The 20,302-nt window shown below is 39.5% G+C and overlaps 1 protein-coding gene across 1 annotated transcript in view; it reads left to right on the top strand.

Moving 5' to 3' along the window:
* The window catches only part of SLC71A2 (solute carrier family 71 member 2), a 141,089-nt gene that overhangs the window by 85,345 nt on the left and 35,442 nt on the right, over positions 1-20,302 (top strand). The window contains exons 4-5 of the mRNA XM_037037108.1: positions 9,522-9,649; positions 13,891-14,005. Of these exons, the coding sequence (XP_036893003.1) occupies positions 9,522-9,649; positions 13,891-14,005 (243 nt within the window). The remainder of the gene's footprint in view (positions 1-9,521; positions 9,650-13,890; positions 14,006-20,302) is intronic.

Genomic DNA, 20,302 nt, shown 5'->3' with positions numbered 1-20,302 from the left:
GTTTTGTGGGTTTTTTAAAGATTTTATTTATTTATCTTTAGAGGGGAAGGAGAGAGGGAGAGAAACATCAATGTATGGTTGCCTTTCGTGCGTCCCCTGCTGGGAGTTGGCCTGCAGGGAACCGGCCTTCAGGGAACCGGCCTGCAACCCAGGCATGTGCCCTGACTGGGAATTGAACCGCGATCCTCTGGTTCTTTGGCCTGTGCTCAATCCACTGAGCTACACCAGCCAGGGCAATATACCCTAGTTTTTTGATCCATTCATTTACTGATGGGCACTTGGGTTGTTGCTTCTAACACTTGGCTGTTGTAAATTGTGCTGCTGTTAACATTGGGGTGCATAGATTCTATTGCCTTGGTGTTTCAGGGTTCTTAGGATATAATCCTAGCAGTGGAATTGCTGGGTCAAAAGGCAGATGCATTTTTAGTTTTCTTAGAAAATCCCATACTGTTTTCCATAATGGTTGTACCAGTCTGCAATCCCACCAACAGTGAACTAGGGTCCCCTTTTCCCCACAACCTTTCCAATATTTGTTGTTTGTTGCTTTGTTTATGATGGCCATTCTGACTAGTGTGAAGTGGTATCTCATTGTGGTTTTAATTTGCATCTCTCTGATAGCTAGTGATATTGAGCATCTTTTCATGTGTCTCTGGGTCCTCTGTATGTCCTCCTTGGAGAAGTATCTGTTCAAGCCCTTTGCTCACTTTTTAATTGGGTTGCTTGTCTTCTTAGAGTGGAGATATGTAAATTTTTTGTATATTTTGGAGATTAAACCCTTGTCTGAGGTATCATTGGCAAATATGTTTTCCTGTACAGTTGGATCTCTTTTTGTTTTAATACTGTTTTCTTTACCCGTGCAGAAGCTTTTAATTTTGATGAGATCCCATTTGTCTATTCTTTCCTTTATATCCCTTGCTGTAGGGGACATATCAGTAAAAATGTTGCTGCATGAAATATCTGAGATTTTTCCTGCCAATGTTCTCCTCTAGGATTTTAATGGTGTCATGGCTTATATTTAAGTCTTTTATACACCTTGAATTTACTTTGGTGTATAGTGTAAGTTGGTGATCTAATTTCATTTTTCTCCACATAGCTGTCTACTTTTCCCAACATGATTTGTTGAAGAGGCTATTTTAACTCCATTTTATGTTGCTGCCCCTTTGTCAAATATTAATTGACCATAGGGACTTGGGTTTATTTCTGGGCTCTCTGTTCTGTTCCATTGGTCTATGTGCCTGTTTTTATGCCAGTACCAGGCTGCTTTGATTACAATGGCCTTGTAATACAGTTTGGTATTAGGTGTTGTGATCCCTCCAACTTTGCTCTTCTTTCTCAAAATTGCAGCAGCTATTCGGGATCATCTATGGTTCCATATAAATTTTTGAAGTGTTTGTTCTATGTCTGTGAAATATGCCATTGGTACTTTAATAGGTATTGCATTGAATCTGTACATTGCTTTGGGTAATATGGAAATTTTGATGATGTTAATTCTTCCAATCCGTGAACACGGTATATGTTTTCATTTGTTTGTGTCTTCTTTAATTTCCTTCTTCAGTGTTGTGTAGTATTCTGCGTACAGGGCTTTTACCTCCTTGGTTAGGTTTATTCCCAGATATTTTATTTTTGTTTTTGCTGTATAGAATGGTATTTTTTTCTTCTTGATTTCTGCTTCTGCTGTTTTATTGTTGGTATACAAATATGCCTTTGATTTCTGGATATTGACTTTGTAACCTGCCATTTTGCCAAATTCATTTATTAGTTCAAGCAGTTTTTTAGTAGAGGCTATAGGATTTTCCATGTACACTATCATTTCATCTGTAAACAGTGACAGTTTTGTTTCCTCCTTTCCAATTTGGATGCCTTTCATTTCCTTTTCTTGTCTGATCACTGTGGTAAATCTTCCAATAGTATATTGAATAGAAGTGGTGAAAGTGGACAACTTTGTCTTGTTCCTGATCTTAGTGGAAAAGCTTTTCGGTTTTGTCCATTGAGTATGATGTTGGCTGTAGGTCTCTCATATATGGCCTTTATTATGATTAGGAACGCTGCCTCTATTCCCACTTTGCTGAGTGTTTTTATCATAAATGGGCATTGTGCCTTATCAAATGCTTTTTCTGCATCAATTGATATGATCATGTGATTTTTGTCTTTGCTTTTGTTTATGTGATGTATTACACCTACTGATTTGCAAATATTGAACCATCCTATTATCCCTGGGATGAATTCCACTTGGTCATGGTGTATGATCTTTTTAATGTATTCTTGGATGCAGTTTGCCAATATTTTGTTCAGAATTTTAGCGTCTATGTTGATCAGCAATATTGGCCTGAAGTTTTTTTTCTTTGTTGTGTGTTTATCTAGTTTTGGTATTAGGATGATGCTGGCTTCATAAAAAAAGTTTGGGAGTCTTCCATCATTTTCGAGTTTTTGAAATAGTCTGTGGAGGATAGGGGTTAGTGCCTCTTTAAATTCTTTGTAGAATTTTCCTGTGAAACCATCTGGTTCAGGACTTTTGTGTGTTGGGAGTTTTTTGATTATTGCTTCAATGTCATCTGGTGTTATTGGTGTATTCATGCTTTCTGCTTCTTCATTGAGTTTTAGAAGATTATATTTTTCTAGAAATTTGTCCATTTCACCTAGATTTTCAAGTTTCTTGGTATACAGTTCTTCGTAGTAATTTCTTACAATTTTTTGTGTTTCTGTGGTATCAGTGATAATCTCTCCTCTTTCATTTCTGATTGTGTTTATTTGGGTCCTCTCTCTTTTCTTAATGAGCCTGCTTAAAGGTTTGTTTTATTTATCTTTTAAAAAACCAGCTCCTGGAATCACTGATCCTTAGAATTTTGCTTTTAATTTTTATGTCATTTAATTCTGCTCTGATATTGGTTATTTCTTTTCTTCTACTTGCTCTGGGCTGTCTTTGCTGTTGTTCCTCGAGTTCTTATAGGGATAGTGTTAGGTTGTTGTTTTAAATGTTTCTCTCTTTTTTTAGGTAGGCCTGTATTGCTATAAACTTCCCTCTCAGAACTGCCTTTGCTGTGTCCTGTAAGTTTTGGGTTGTCGTAGGTTCATTTTCATTTGTTTCCAGAAACTTTCTGATATCTTCCCTAATTTCATTCTTGACCTATTCGCTATTTAATAGCATGCTATTCAATCTCCCTGATTTTGAGTGTTTGGGGATTTTTCTCTTGGGGTTGGTTTCTAGTTTCAGTCCCTTATGGTCAGAGAAAATGCTTGGTATGATTTCAGTTTTCTTGAGTTTGTTGAGGCTTGTTTTGTGTCCTATCATGTGATCCATCTTTGAAAATCTTCCATGTGCATTTGAAAAGAATGTGTATTTAGCTTCTTTGGGATGAAGGACTGTATATATATCAATTAAGTCCCTTTCATCTAGGGTGTTGTTCAATGCCACAATATCTTTGTTGATATATTTTTTAGAAGATCTATCCATTTTTGACAGTGGGGTGTTAAAATTCCCCACTGTAATTGTGTTGTTGTCAATATCTTTCATGAAGTTCTCTAAGATTTTCTTTATATATTTAGCTGCATATATATTTACAACATTTATGTCTTCTTGGTGGATTCTTCTCTTGAGTATTATGAAGTGACCTTCTAAGTCTCTTTTTATGGTCCTTTTTTTGAAGTCTTTTTCGTCTGATATGAGGATTGCTGCCTCAGCTTTCTTTTCCTATCTGTTTGCTTGGAAAATTTGTTTCCAGCCCTTCACTTTTAGTCTGTGTAGGTCTTTTTTTTCCTGAGGTGGGTCTCTTGTAGGCAGCATATATGTGAATCATGTTTTCTCATCCATTCAGCTATTCTATGTCTTTTGACTGGAGCATTTATTCCATTTATGTTTAAAGTTATTATTGACAGGTACTTCTTCATTGCCATTTTTGTACCTGTGTTCTCTCTGTTTCTCTTTACCTTCCTTAAAGCAGTCCTTTTAGCATCTCTTGCATAGCTTTTTTGATGGAGGTGAATTCTTTCAGACTTCTTTTGTCTTGGAAACTCCTTATTTGGCCTTTTATCTTGATTGAGAGCCTTGATGGGTAAAGTAGCCTTGGTTGCAGGCCTTTGCTTGTCATTACTGGGAATATTTCTTACCATTCTTTTCTTGCTTGGAGCGTTTCCATTGAGAAGTCAGCAGCTAACCTGATTGGGGTTCCTTGCATGTTACTTCCTGTTTCTTTTTTGCTGCCTTTAAGATTCTCTCTTTCTCTTGGAATTTTGCCATTTTAATGATGATGGGTCTTGAAGTGGGTCTCTTTGAGTTCTTCTTGATTGGGACTCTGTGTTTTCTGGTTTTCTGTCACTTTTTCTCTTATCAAATTAGGAAAGTTTTCCTTCATTACTTTTTCAAATAGGTTTTCTATCCCTTGCTCTTCTTCTTCTCTTTCTGGTATCCCTATTATTCAGATATTATTATGTTTCATATTGTCTTGCATTTCTCTTAATATCTCTTCATTCTTTCTGAGCCTCTTTTCCTTTTCTTGCTCTTTCAGGGTGTTTTCTTGTACTTTGTCCTCCAATTCACTGATTCAATCTTCTGCTTCATCAATCCTGCTTTTGATTCCTTCCACTGTGTTCTTGATTTTAGAATTTTTATTCTGTGTGTGTGTGTGTGTGTGTGTGAAATCTGTCTTATTTATTTATTATTTGATTCCTTTTTACTTATTTTTTTTCAAGTACAGTTTTCTTTTGGAATTTGTATTCTACATTTCTCCTTGGACCTTGTTGATAGCTTTTATTTTCTTTTTCATATTGATATAGTTTGCAGTGAGTTCATTGTAGTTCCCCTGTAGTTTCTGGTAGCTCATCGTGAGCTCTTTGAACTTCGTGATAACCAGTGCTTTGAATTCAGTATCTGGTAGTTGACTTGCCTCTATTTCATTCAGCCTTCTTTCTGAGGCTTCTTCCTTTCCTTTCATTTGAGGAGTGCTTGTTTGTTTGTTTTTTTGTCTTCCCAGTGTTTGGGAGACTCTTCTTGGTAGCTTCAGCACCTTAAATTGATTTCTTCTGGCTCCCTGGGTTTATGCTGTGAACTTCTGTGGTAGAATACCTGTGAGATTTAGCGGTGTGGTCTCCTTGATTGCCCAGGCTCACTGGTCTTGGGATGTCTTTTAAGTTGGCTCTGTGTTTGTCTTTGGGTTTTCATTGTTTGGGGGGTCTTTCTTTTGTGGCTCCTTCCAACCAGTTGATTAACTGATTGTCACTCTGTCCACCACCTCTTGTAATTTGTTGTGCTGATGAGGGCAGGTTGTGTTGAAGATGATTCTTCCATATGTACAGTAAAGGATAGTAAATAGGTGTAGTGTGTGAGAGAATAGAGTTAACCACTACAGTAATAGATTTCAGGAAACTGAAGTGGGCTAAGATCCAGGAGGGGTGGTGTGAAGTATCAACAATTGTATAGAACAACTATTATTTACAATAATATTAGAGCAACAATTGTATGGCAGAATCTATGTGATCTGGATAACATAAATAGGGGATATAGAACTCTGTGTAGTGTGCTAAAGGAACACAAGTGATGTGAAGGATAGTAAATTTGCAATACACTGTGGAAGAGAGAACGGGAAAATCGGTCAAGTGATACAATATAACCAGCCAAGCTTAGAAGACTGTACAGAAAGAAGAGGAATAGGAAAATACTCTTAAAAGATGTAAGAATAATGAAAAAAATTATAATGATGCAAATATGCAGTAGCTTGTAGTTTCTCTGCAATAGCAAAGTGACATTTGTCTCAACTGCTGGGATGCCCTTTTTTTGGATTTAACTCTGGTTCCTTTACAGTTGCAAATTTTTTTTTCTCACTTGTGGGTATTGGGGGAAAAAAGGCAGGAGAGGGGAGGAAGAGATAGAATTGGAAAGAAAGTAAGGGGGAATAAAACAAGAAAGAGGGAAAGAGAGGAAAAGGTATTGAATGATAAACAATAATAAAAATTAAGAAAATAGATTACTTAAAAAAAAAATCTCTTGTTGATTTTAAACTGGCCAAACCAGTTTTCTGGTCTTGGTGGCTGCAGCAGGCTGAGGGGTGATTGGTGTGGACTTTCTTATGTACTCAGCTGGTCTTGCAAGCACTCTCCCCATAGCTAGTGTGGCACCTCTCCCCAGCGCCCCAAGTTGGGGATCCAATTGTTCTTTAGAGCACTCTTTCCCCGGGAGTCATCGCTATGGCCTTGGGTGCGGGTGGGTGAGCATGCTGGCCAGGCTGCCTGGGTCCCACGGGCTTGTGCGTGATCCCTTACCAGTGCTGTGGGGAAATGTAGGGACTCATGCAACCTGGGTATTGCTGCCCGACTGGGTGGGAGTAAGTCGTGCGTCTGTTGCAGGAGAATCCCCCAAATAGTTTTACTTTTTGAGAAATTCCTTCTACTCAAGCCTACCGCTCAGTACATCCCACTTCTCCAGCCAGACTGGTGACTATTAGGGTCAGTGTGCATCACTGGAGGGCTCTCAACTCTCCTAAACAGGCTCCCACAGACTCCTTGGGTCATCAGAGCACTTGTGTGTTTGCCTTTGTCCTTATTCCCCTCTTTGTGACTTCAAGCAACAAGGTCTCTCCTAGTGCTGCTCAAACCCCACTTGGCCAGGGAGGGCAGGAGCAGTTGACTCGGCTCTCTCCCAAGGACTCTCTGGGAGGCCCGCAGCTCCTAAAGAGTCTGTAGTAGACCCAGCACTGGGCGCGGAGCACTGGGCTTTGGGCCTGAGGCTACAGCTGCGTCTCCTTGGCTAATCCCCGGGACCTTATTGCCCTAAAGCACTATCTTTACCTTCTGGTTTTTCAGTGTCTGCTACAATTTCTGGTCTCTTATTTTCATAAATGCTGGGGTACTGTTGGCTGTTTGCTCTGTTCCTCTGTAGATCAACCAGGTTTTTTTCCTGTGTGTAGGGGGAGGTGGAATCTGCTCCATTCTACTCCATCGTCATCTTCCAACCTGAAAGATGGTTTTATTTTAATTCATGTAAACAGTGCTGAAGTGTGTTACAGCAAGGGAAGTATGTAGAGAGGTCGTTAAGTGAGAACTATCCAAACAATAGCCTTGGGGCGTGGAGGGAGGGAGAAGGAAGCTTTGGAGGGCCTCCTAGCCAAGGTGTGAAGTGTGGGTGTCTGGTCAGGTTTACAGTTGTCCTGTCTTGTTATAACCAGACAAAAACGGACATTTGGCTGCCTGTCGCCACAAAAGCCAAACTCATGAGGCAGATGCTGATGCAAAAGAAGAGAGGTTTTATTCAGGTGGTGTGCCACCTGGGAGAATGATACTCCTGTGTCAAGGGCCATCTCAGCATTCTGCCCAGGCCCTAAGTTCTTACACGGATAAGGCAGAGAGGGCTTTTTTTCTATCCATTTATCTTGCTAGCTCTTTGAATGCTCAGGGCCCTATTCATTGAAATTTCTAGCTTTCTACGTACTCATAAGAATCTCCCCCTTCCAGAATCTTGGCCGGTGGAGGGAGATGCCCATGGCATGCTCTGACTGACTGTTTTATAAGAAACATCATCTGCTGTAGTTTCTTTCCTCAGTTTCAGTTACCTGTGGTCAACTGTAGTCAAAATATTAAATGAAAAACTCAAGAGTAAGCAATTCATACGTTTTAAATTACACACCATTCTGAGTACAGTGATGAAATCGTGCACAATTTCACCTAGCACGTGAACATCCCTTTGTCCACAATATCTATACTGTATGTACAGTGCAATAAGATATTATGACAAAGAGAGAGTATATGATATTATTTGATATTGTTGTCAGTAATTTATAAATTAAGCTGTATCAAGGTTATGTACATATTGGAAAAAATGTATTTTGCCATGTATAATGTGCACTTATGTTTTTGGCCTAACCTTTCAGGAAAAATATCTTTCATTTTAAGTTTTTAATTCAATTTTTTATTTACATTTAGAGATTTGTTTTTTGTGTTATAAAGGAATTTTAGCATTTACTTTTGAAGGTATTATAGTATATGAAATTTTATGTAACAAATAATTACAAAACACAAGAACAGATACAAGGTACAAGAAATTTTATGCACCTGTAACAAACTGGTACTACCCATATATAATGCACATTCTTATTTTTCCCCTCAAAATTTTAATTAAAAAAGTGCTTATTATACACTGCAAAATATGGTAGTATGTACAGGATTTGATACTGACCATCATAAATCTGACCATTGCTTCTGTGGTTTCAGGCAGCCATTGAGGGTCTTGGGATATATAGGGGGGACTGTTATAAAGGGGACAGTATGTATCTTAAGTGTCCATTTGACTACAAGCATGGAGCTCAGAAGACAGAGATTGGAAATCCGTTTGTATTGTGCAGACAGAGCACATGAAGAGAGGACTGTGGTACCAGCAGGGCCTGAGGGTCAGGCCTGTGGTCACCTCAGAGGATCCAGAGGTCAAACAGGAAATTAATATGAAAATAGGCAGCCAAAAGAGTAACTGACAAATAGTCAACATGAGTTTCTTCCTTTGTGTATATGTCGTGTTCTCATCTCTTGTTTCCCCTTACCCTCAACTCTGTTAAGTTTTATTATTTCCTTCCTAAATTCAGCAGGAAGATAGAACTTTGACTTCTCCTATGGACATTTGATATACGCATGCTTGTTCTGTTTATCCCTATTAGTTTACAAGTGGTTTGAGAGTAGAAAGTGTATATTCATATGGGTGTATTATTGTACCAGTTAATCCACAGCTTTTTATAGAATAGGTATGGTGTACATATTTATTAAAATGAATTAAGATTCTGGCTTCTGCCCTGGCCGGTGTAGCTCAGTGAATTGAGTGTCAGCCTACGAATCAAAGGGCCACTGGTTCAATTCCCAGACAGGGCGCATGCCTGGGTTGTAGGTCAGGTCCCCAGTTGGGGGTGTGTAAGAGGCAACCGCACATCGATGTTTCTCTCCCTCTCTTTCTCCCTCCCTTCCCCTCTCTCTAAAAATAAATAAAATCTTTTTAAAAACTTTATTAAAAAAATTCTGGCTTCCTTCCATATATATTTGGTGTATGTTTATCTTGAGGGCTAACTATGGGTATATATATATTTCATATCACTTCTCTTTTCCAGTTTCTCCTAGAAAACAAGCTCTTCTTTCTTCTTTTTCTAACAGCATGTTTAGGAATTTTATCAGATATCGTTTTAAATGGCAGTTTGTATTTAATGTTTGAAGTTATTCTGCTTTGGGACCAACAAAATGAACTATAGCATTTAAAAATTTATTTAGAAAATGCAAGTTATGCTTGGCTGCTATAGCTCAGTGGATTGAGCGCAGTCCTGTGAACCAAAGGGTCACAGGTTTGATTCCCAGTCGGGGCACATGCCTAAGTTGCAGGCCAGGTGCCCAGTGGGGGCCATGTGAGAGGCAACCACACATTGACGTTTCTTTCCCTCTCTTTCTTCCTCCCTTCCCCTCTCTAAAAATAAGTAAATAAATAAAAATCTAGAAAATGCAAGTTACAAGTAATTGGAATATTGCATCATAAATCTGACCATTGCTTCTGTTTTCTTCTCCAGGGCCTGCTCTCTTTTCTGAGTGCACCGCTCATAGGTGCTTTGTCTGATGTTTGGGGGAGGAAGCCCTTTCTCCTGGGCACTGTCTTCTTTACTTGCTTCCCGATTCCATTGATGAGGATCAGCCCTTGGTGAGTGACTCAGCCTTTCATCATCATGACTGCTTGGGTCACATATGAATAGTACATCAGCAAGAACACTTCTTAACCATTTCAAAGCAGTTGTATATGTGTTTTCATATGATCTCTTTGGTAATAGGGAAAGCCAGTTTTTTTCAGTTACCATGCTACCAGTGTTATAAATGGGGAAGTGAAGAGATTACAGAATTAAATCTGAAGGGAAGAAATAGAAATAAAAGCTATAATTGCCATGAGATGAGTCACAGCACCGGGTCTCAGGAAGGAGCTGAGGATCTTTGTACTCAATGCTGTGGCTCAGTTGACTTTGCAAATGTATTGTTTTTGTCAGCTTATTGGTCTAGAGCACTGATATGACATAGCTTATGTCAATAGGCAGGGATCACTTTTGTGTGTAATGTGATGAGACCAGTAGTAACCTATTCTAAATCATAGTAGGCAATTTTTAAAATTTTATATTTATTGGTTTTTAGAGAGAGAGAAACATCAGCATGTTGTTCCACTTATTTATGCATTCATTTGTTGATTCTTGTATGTGCCCTGACCAGAGATCAAACCCACAACTTTGGTGTTTTGAGACAGTGCTCTAACTAACTGAGCTACCCAGCCAGGGCAATAATATGAATTTTAATTTTATCTCATTTTTTGCGATGAATAGGAAGAGAGTACTTAGCATGTAAACAAGTCTATTTAGTTACCAAGATGAGTTGGAATTTGCACTAGAGCTCTAACTTAGTTGTTTCTGTAAGAGTCTAGCGGTTGGGCCCTGGCTGGTGTAGCTCAGTGGATTGAGCGCGGGCCCGCGAACCACACGGTCACGGTTTGATTCCCAGTCAGGGCTCATGCCTGGGTTGCAGGCCAGTTCCCAGCAGGGGACTCACAAGAGCAACCGTACATTGATATTTCTCTCCCTCTCTCCTTCCCTTCCCCTCTAAAGATAAATAAATTTTTTAAAAAATCTTTAAAAAAAGAGTCTAGCAGTTGGTATTATAGCCAAAATTCCTGTTACTAAACTCAGCAATGTGAAGCACCACACCTTAGAAGGGAAGGTTTTCTGTTTTGTTTTTAATGCAATTAATAGATTTTCTTTTTATGACTTATGTGAAAATACCATCATTTGATTATTTGATAGGAATTTTTTTAATGTCAACATTTGTCACATTGTAAATTTGTTGGGTACTCATATGGATCATTTTATTTTTTACCAGATGAAAAATTGTTTTAAGTACTTTTTGATATTGATTCTTTCTGTTTAAGAACATTGTGGGGGTACTCCATCCAGCAAAGCTCCCCAGTCACCTCGGATGAGAATAAATCTATCAAGACATGATCTTGCAGAGGAAAGGCTAACCAGTCTCTCAAAGGAGAAAGTTATTAAGCCTCTTTCTCAACGGGCTTTTTTATTGGGCTTAGTTTGCATAGAAATGTGGGATGTATTTGTTAAGCTCATCAATCATTGTCTGGCAGTAATGCTCAAGGAATAGATCACATTCAAAGAACTGTAAGGGCTTATTCTGAGTCAGGGTCAGATAGAGTGACTCCAAAGGGCCATAAAACTTTGGAAAACAAACTCATTTTGTGCTTGGACCCGTAACATTTAATTTGAGGACATTCTTAACAAAGCACGTTTCACAGAATTTTATGCATTCTTTCTTAGGCCTAATTGAGCCAGGGTCCTGCCCTTTCCAGCACAGACCTACCCCCACCTCTGACATTGTTTGAGGCTTTAATCAGTTGGAGGGTGTGGCCTGCAGAGAGATTAGGAGACCTTACAGATAGAATGAGAAGGACTCGGGCTATAACAAAGCTGGGCGGAGGGGAGGGTGTTACAGAAAAGGGCCAAGTGCGATATACTATTACCGAAAGGACTCTCCACTAGGTTCACATTGTCTACCGCCAGAGGAAAGACGTCTCTTAATGCCAGAGATTTGTGAAAAGGAAAGAAAATGTTTATTTAAAGCTATATAGATTTAAAGTAGTGACCTAATGTCTTCATTAAAATATCAAAGTCCTTCTGGATATCCACAGACACACACCGTCCTTCCTTCTCCCTCTGCCCTAATTTAGGGTACTGTATCTCAGGAGAAGAAGTAGATTCAGGCTCCCGACACTATCAGCTGTGTTGCTGGCCAGGATCAAGCTGCGTGGTTCTCCCTGGCAAAGCTGTGGGGGGCGGGGTGGTCGCCACTCTGCCAAAGCTGAGTGGCGGTTCTCCACCAAAGCTGCATGGTAATTCTTCCTCACAGGGCTGTGGCTCTGGCCAAAGCCACGTGGTTTTCTCTTCTCAATGGCTGCCACATCTGGGTTTAAAACCCCATGCCCATCCTCCTCTGCAGCTCCATTTCCGACTCCTGCCACAATCAGCTACACTTGCCAGCACTCCCATATCCTTCCAGTTTTACTGGGCTGCCATAGTGAGTCTGGGCAGGCATGGTCCCATGGCGTGGAGCCAATCATCTCCAAGCTCTCACGCAGGTGCTGTAACCAGGGGGAGCTGCCTCCCAGCTGTGTCTTGGGTGGAAGTCACTCGGTTCTCCCTGGCTCAAAGCATGGCCCCAGCTATTTAACATATCTATGAAACCAGTTAAAGGTTATAGATATGTTAAATGACCATGCCAGAGGTTAGCTGCAAAGCTGTTGCTGTACAAAACAGCTCTCAATGGCCCTGCTCCATGTGTCCCTTCCCCCAACTCACACCTGTGGTTGAGGGGGATGGGGAGGGGTGAGGACATCCTCTATATCTCTCTAATATTTCCTGGACACCTTGAGTTCTGGACCCCATTCCAAATCCCTATTTGGGGCCCTCTTTTGGCTGCACCCTGTTACAACGGTCCATCACCCCTTTTCTATAGTCCCCTAAGTCCTTCCCTGATGGTCTCTTTGTAACTGTGCCTGTCTTAGGCTGTTCCTCCCTTGAGGAATCTTATCCATCTCTGACTATCCAGCCATCCTCCAGGGGACAAGCAGGGTAACGTAAAGGGGGCAGAGGCTGTGCCCCTGCTGGGAGGATAAGTTTTGTCTCCTTAGTGGCGTATAGTCCCAAGGTCCCCTAGCCATGGGGCCTTCTCACCTGTCAGTGGGGTTACAGCTCCTGAAATCAGGCAGAAGGATTTCCAAGAGAACATAACATGTTTTTCCAATGAATTAGGGCTTTAATTTTTTTTAGTGTCCTCCGAATACATTAATTTTTTTATTTTTAGATTTTTAAATTATTTACTTATTCCCTTACATTTTTCATGGTGCTGCTTTTGCTACTCTTATTGACTAATGAATAATGTTAAAAGAAAGTGATGAGTGGGGACTAATCTTTCTCATAATTAAGGAAGTATTGTAAAGTTTTATCATTAAGTGTTAAGCTAGTTTTTTTTTAAAGATTTCATTTATTTATCTTTAGAGAGGAAGGGAAGGAGAGAAGGAGAGAAATATCAATGTATGGTTGCCCCTCGTGAGTCCCCTGCTGGGAACTGGCCTGCACCCCAAGCATGTGCCCTGACTGGGAATCGAACCGCGATCGTGTGGTTTGCAGGTCCGCGCTCAATCCACTGAGCTACACCAGCCAGGGCAATAGTCTAGTTTTTATACCAGCTTGTAGATTGAAAAATAGTCATTCTATTTTATCCAGAAATGTTCTTTTTTAAATGAACATTTGATATCAAATTAATAAAAGATGACTTTTTGCAAAATGGAGATCATTTGATTATTTTTCTCCTTAGATTTGTTATTATAATGAATTACATTAATATATTTTTCTAATATTGAAACCTTATTATATCTAGGATAAATCCTCATTTTCGTTCTGTGACATTCTGTTTGCTAGTGGTCTAATCAGTTTTTTTAAGGCATCTATGCATATGATAAAAACTTTGGACTTAATTACATTAATATTTTTGTTATCTTTTGTGTAGCTCTTGTAAAGTTATTTCTTTTATGCTGTCTCTTTCTCAACTAAAGCTAGGAAATTTAGAGTTTTTATTTCTCTTGTTTTGGCATCCTTAAAAACTAACTTTACTTATTGAAACTACTTATACTGACACGTTTTAAACTGACAAAATTAGTGTTTCTGCTTCTTTATCTCTATCTTGATCATACTTTTATTAGTTGTTCTTTATATTTTATGCATGCATATTTTTAAAATATATTTTTTGGTTTATAATCTACATGTTATCTTTTGCTCTGTTTATAAAGATGTATATACACTACCTCTCTTCTGGGTAATTGAAGTGATTTTTTTTTAGGTGGTATTTTGCAATGATTTCTGTGTCTGGAGTCTTCTCGGTCACATTCTCTGTGATATTTGCCTATGTAGCTGATGTCACTCAGGAGCATGAACGAAGTACTGCTTATGGATGGGTAAGATAATAGATTTTGGTTTTTAACCAGAAAAATAATTAACATTCTATTAAAAGTTCACTGAAAAGTGAGATATAAAATAAGTAGTAAATATTGACTTACATAAAAGAAAATCTAAAGTAATTGAAATAAAATAGGAGACTTACAAAAATTAAAAGATAGCAAGATAGAAATTACTATTAATTCTCTGGTTTTAGAACTGGAAGATTATCAGGAATGTGTGAGTTCCCACTTGTAAAGTATATTAAAAGCTGATTTGTTTTTGTTAGCTGGTCTCTTGACAAATCATAAACATCTTATAGATTAGAAGTCTCTCTGTACCTAATTCGAATTGAAAAGGTGTTAGAATCTCAGCCATGTTAATCTATTGTTATATTACTGATTGTGTGACCCAGTCAGTTATTTGGGAAATAGTACTGCAGAAAAAGTATTATACTCATTCATTCAACAAATAATTGTTGAATGCATTGCAAAAGTTAAAGGAAAGCTTTTTTTTTGATAATTGAGTATTAGGTAATCATTTCTAATTTTCCTTAGCATGAGAATGGCATTGTGTTCAAGTAGGCAAAGAAAGACTTGTAGAAGATGACAGGCTGAAACTGTTTATGTCAGAGTGTCACTCTCTGAGAGCTATCCAACTTGTTCGGGGGAAAAGAAGGCATGTGGGTATGTGTTCAATGTACGAAACTAGTGGCATGTGGGTGTTGTTGAAAAAGAAAAATTTCTTTGTCTTACCTTCTAGGTTCTTTAGCTGGCCTAATAATTAAATTGGCATAACACAGATCAACAGGAAAAAAAAACAAATTTAATTTTATATATACCGGAGCCCCACAAAAAGCATAAGCAACAACATAAAGGCAGTTAGGCAGTTGGGGGCTTATATGCTATTATAAGCTAAGGTTCTGGGGTTTCAAAGGAGGAAGACAATTCACAGAAAGATGAAAAGAGCAAATGATTGGTAAACAAATATTTGCCATGACATGCAGATAAGTCTTTGTGATATAAACAGGTGTCTTTGGTAATAGCTGTCCTTCTGGTATAGGCTCCCTATCTAGTGAATCTTTTAGGCTGTTAAAGGCAGAAGTATACAGCTTTTCCTAAGTCTTTTAGGTCTTAATTAAAAACTTCCATTTCAACCCTACTTTCCCTCTAGCTGCTACCTGCTCTCTACTCCCTTCCTTTTCCCCTCCTTCCCTAAATGTCTCTTGTCATGTCCTAAAGCCAGGGCATCTCCAGAGTATTATGTAAAACAGAGGGATCTGGTAAGAAGGCTTCAAAGAAGGCAGCGTGTTCCAGATGACCTTGGAGGTTGGGCTACGGAGAGTTTAGAGGTGCCAAAAGCCTCTTTTATCACACTTGTTATGCAGACTGGCTCTACATTTCAGAATACACCTGTTGAGATACTAATTTCCCTCCTATGTTACTAGATTTTTGGTTCTTGCTTTCAGCAGGAAAAAAAATCACAAAGCTATTTTGGCTGAGCATTAGGGCTTTGAGGAAAGATTTCAGAGATAGTTCTGGAATCAGTGAACTTAGTTCCCCTCACTAGCTCAGTTCTTCATCTATAAATAATGCCTGCTCATAGGGGTATTGGGAGAAGACACTGAGAGAAGTGCTCTGCAGAAGTATAGGGCCGCCTGGATTTGGTTACAGGACTCAGGATCTTAACTAATATTTTTGTATGAGTTTAACATTTACACTGGTGAATTTGGGTAAAGCAAATTGCAGGCTCTGCTTCATAATATGAATGTTTCTCATTCAATCAGTCTGAAGAGAACAAAGAGCATGGAGGAAACTGATATTTTTGAGCACTACTATATTCCATGAACTTTGCCAAGTGTTTTACTTATATCACATAATTTACATTTAACATCCCAATAATACAAATATTTTTATCATTTTATAGAGAACGATATTGAGGTTTGGAAAAGTTATGTGATTAGTAAAAATCCCAGGACTCAAAGTATTAGATCTAGGGTTTATTCTCAGTTCTGTTTGACTCCACAAAGTCTAGAGTAAGACACCATAAAAGGAAAATAGTTCCAAGAATCTTTACATTTACTCCTGTATATTTCAGGTGTTAAGATGACAAAACTAAAGGAGAAAAACAAAAGTTTGCAGTTTACCTATCTCAGAGATATAGGAGGATTTATTGCCGATTACAGGATGGTCAACCAGGTGTAGCTGAGGTTTTGAAATCTGTGAAAGAATATATAATATGTGTGCTTTTCCTTGTTCAAACTCCTCCAATAAGCCAAGAAAGTGGTCATTCTCAGGGCCACAGCAGTGAATACTCATATTAACTTATTAACTAAGTTAATGCTTGTTGAGAGATTGCTATGGCGAAGTCATCTTTTAGATTTATTTACCAGAGTCATATTGAGTATTAAGTGAAAGAGGGGTTCAGATAAATATGCAGGCTAAGCATGTGGGCTGCTTTAAGCTTTAAGAAAGACCCAGCATTTAGCATGGAATTTCATGGATTCATTGGTCCCAGAAGCTCATTTATTCATCTGACAAATACTTACTAAGCATCAATTGTTTGAGAGTAGTATATCTGATCAGATAGAATAGTTAAGAAACTACTGCAGCTCTCTACTCCCTTCTGATATTTGAAATTTTGTCTTTTACCTTTTTACTTTTATTTTCATATTCCATGATTAAGTGGGCTTCCAAAATAGTCACTATTATATAGTTTAGTGTTAAGCAGAGATTTTTTTTTTTTCACTAAAGTCCTATTGTTTCTCACTATTGAGATATACATACAGGGTGGGGTAGGATTAGGTCTACAGTTGAAGTTCTTTACACTTAGAATACTGTGGAATTACAGAAGGCAGTTTCAGCTGAAATTTAGCAGCTGCGGATCTGACTGTACATTTTAGTAGGAAAAGTAATTTGAGAGATTGGAAAATGGTTTCTAGTTCCTGCTATCTATTTGAAATTAAGGTAGTTATTAACAGTTTTATTACTATTTATTTGTACATTGTGTGGTAGAGTATCTTTGCAATTTATATACAAAATGTGGAAAGGATCAAGATAATGGAAAACTTAGGAATGAATGAATGATTGACCCATTTTGTGCAGATGTTTTGTGCACCTGAGGACACTGCAGCAGGTGTTCCCTTAGTACATGAGATGCTGCAGCAATGCTCCCTTAGCTGTTAGCATGTCGTTGCAACTTAGATTGTGCTGATGTGATTGCCTTGTTTTCCTGAATAACATGGGGAAACCTGAAGGACAGGAACTTCATCTTCTTATTTATCTGGTACTTAGTGAGTATTCAGCAACTATTCAATCAATGAGTTTCTGTTTCCCAAATTGGAATTCTGCACACCTCCTTTGTTCACCAGAAATTATTGTATTTGACTTATAGTATTTTTAGTGTACCAATTTCAGATACATTGTATTTTTCTAAATTAAGTTGGGGCATGATGAAGGAAGGATGTCATTTGCAACCAGGAGTCATAATTTTAATCACAAATAATGATTTTTGTGGTTTCTGTAGGAACAATGGTTTTGGTATTGCCTGAGAGAGTGGGGGTTGCTGGGTGGAGGAAGGTAAAGGGGAGAAAATTTGGACAACTGTAATAGCATAATTAATGAAATATTAATAAAATAAATAATATGGATATGAAAATAATAGTAAAAATTTTTTTCCTGGCCCTGGCAGATGTAGCTCACTTGGTTAGAACATCATACCATATACTAAAAGGTTACAGGTTCAATTCTCGGTCAGGGCACATACCCAGGTTTTGGGTTCAATCTCTGGTCAGGGCATCTATGAGAAGGCAATCAATGGATAGTACTCTCTCAACATTGATGTTTTTCCCTCCCTCCCTCCTTCTCCCTCTCTCTCTGTCTCTTTCTCACTCACGCTTTCTCTGTCTCTAAAAGCAATGAAAAGTTGTTCTCTGGTAAGGATAAATAATAATAATAAATAATTTTTGTTTTGCTGCTCTAATTGTTTTCTGCCACCCTGTTTTCAAATCACTTATTTGACCCTCTACTTCATCTAACCGCCCACAGATGCCATCTTCCCTGGGTCAAGCACGTCTGTCCTTACAGCATCAGTCTGGAGGAGTGTACTAGCTTAGTTCTCCAATTCTCTGTAGCCCCACCTGGCTGAACTCACAACCTGCAGAAAGGTCTGCTGCTGCTTGGGCACCATGCACTCTGCCTTGGGGAACAATTAAGGAGATTCAAGAGAACCCAGTAATAGTTAGTGGCCTGGGCATTCAGTGAATTGTGTGGTTCTGGAGCAGTGGGCCATTTTTTCACTCCCTGCACAACAGTGGTGCTGTCAGCCAACAGAAGACCCATGAGCCCTGTCTTTCAGATTTCCAGTGACCCTGCCCTGCTGAGCTTACATTGGCAGGCTGCTCTCAATAGAACCTTCAGTGCAATTTTTTTCTTGAGGAGATTTTGGCAGACACTCAGACACTGAGTGATGTGGCTCTGGAGCAAGGGCCATCTTTCCCTCCCTATATACTACTAGTGCTTCTCCCTCAGCAGGCGCCCCACTACAACCCTCCTGCTGAGCTTGAGTCCTGCAGAAAAATCTGCTGGCCGCACCCAGTGTGCACCTGTGGTGTACCTTTTTCTTGGGAAACTATTGCCAGAGACTAGGACAGGCGCTGAATTGTGTGCCTTTAGAATGATAGCTGTTTACCCTCAACCGCTCTCCATGCCACTGTTGCCATCCCCCAATAAGAGACTCACTAGACTTGTCCTTCTGACTCCCATTGGCCCTACTCTGCTAGCTGATGCCCTGCAGAAAAGGCTGCTGGCTGTACCCAGCCTGGACCTGCAGTGTGCATTTTTGAGGATGCTCTGGTCAGTGGGTCAGGCAGAGACTGAGTACTGTGGCTCTAGATTAGGGTCCACTTTCGACCCTCTTAGTGTCTGACCTGTACCACCCTCAAATAGGAAATCCACTAGTCCTATTTGCCTGAGCTCTCACCTTGTGGAAGAGCCTGTGGGCTCTGGCCAGCCCAGGCCCACTTTACAGACTTTGTTTGAAAGGCTCTTTCAGAAATACAGGCAGCCTCAAGGTGTTGTAGAACAGCTTACAGGTAGAGGCCAATCTCAGGGTGCCTTGAGGTCTTTTACTAATCTGCCCTCAGACTTGGAGCTACTGGAAGTTGACCTTTATACAGGGCTTTTCTTTTCCCCCACACACCCAGGCCCAGTAGAGGCAGCAACAAATTCGAATTACATGGCAGCTCCAAACACGTAGCCCAAGGCAGGTTACAAGCAGCATCTGACATTGACTTGCACCAGAGTCCCTCCCAAGTGGATCCAGAACCAGCACAACCCAGAGTATGTTTCAGAACACATCAGAACACAACCAACTAATCCCACAAGTGACACATTCAAAGGAAGATTTTGGCAGGCATTAGACCCTCTGGGGCCAACTCTGCTTGGCGAGGGGGGACAGGTCTTGCACAGCAATTCATATACTGTGGTCATGAATGGTCATAATTTATCCTTATGGTCAGCCAAAGCCTGGGTGTTATCCCACTCACAGATGGGCCAACAGCAGTCAAGATACAACTACAATAGGAGGGCTTATCTAACCCACCCAAGAGGGCTTATATAGTGCATTCCTGGAACACCAGTTCAAGTGATAAGGAAGACTGTGCCACATTAGTAGGTATCCCATTAGACACCTACTATATAAGAACACCATACCAACATTGGGAGACACGGAAGATCTACCTAATACACAGAGACAAATATGAAAAGGCAGACAAAATGGGGAAACAGAAAACATGTCCCAAATCAAAGAAAAGGAGAAATCCCCAGAAAAAAGAACTAAATAAAGACAAGGCAAGCACTCTACCAGATACACAGTTCAAAACAATGCTTATACAGATGCACAGGAACTTGGGAGGACAATGCATGAACTCAGTGGGAATGTAAAGAGATAGTAGGTATCAAAAGGGACATAGAAACCGTAAAAAAGAATCTATCAGAAAATAAGAATATAATACCTGAAATGAAGAACACACTAGAAGGAATAAACAACAGGGTTGATGAATCTGGAGGATTGAATCAGCAATTTAGAGGAAAAGACAACAGAAAACAGCCAAGCAGAGCAACAAAAAGAAGAAAAGAATTTTTTAAAATGATGGAAGTCTGAGTCAGGGGTCCCCAAGCCCTGAGTGGTGGACTGGTACCAGTCTGTGGCCTGTTAGCAACCAGGCCACACAGCAGGAGGTGAGTAGTGGGTGAGCAAGCAAAGCTTTGCTAGCATTACTGCCTGGGCTCCACCTTTTGTGTCCCCTCTCCCCAATT

The sequence above is a fragment of the Sturnira hondurensis genome, unplaced genomic scaffold (genome assembly GCF_014824575.4).
Source record: "Sturnira hondurensis isolate 20B ecotype Veracruz unplaced genomic scaffold, ASM1482457v3 Scaffold0022910, whole genome shotgun sequence".
NCBI classification, from domain to species: domain Eukaryota; kingdom Metazoa; phylum Chordata; class Mammalia; order Chiroptera; family Phyllostomidae; genus Sturnira; species Sturnira hondurensis.
Note: the sequence above shows the minus strand (reverse complement) of the source record. Positions and strands in the feature narration are given on the sequence as shown.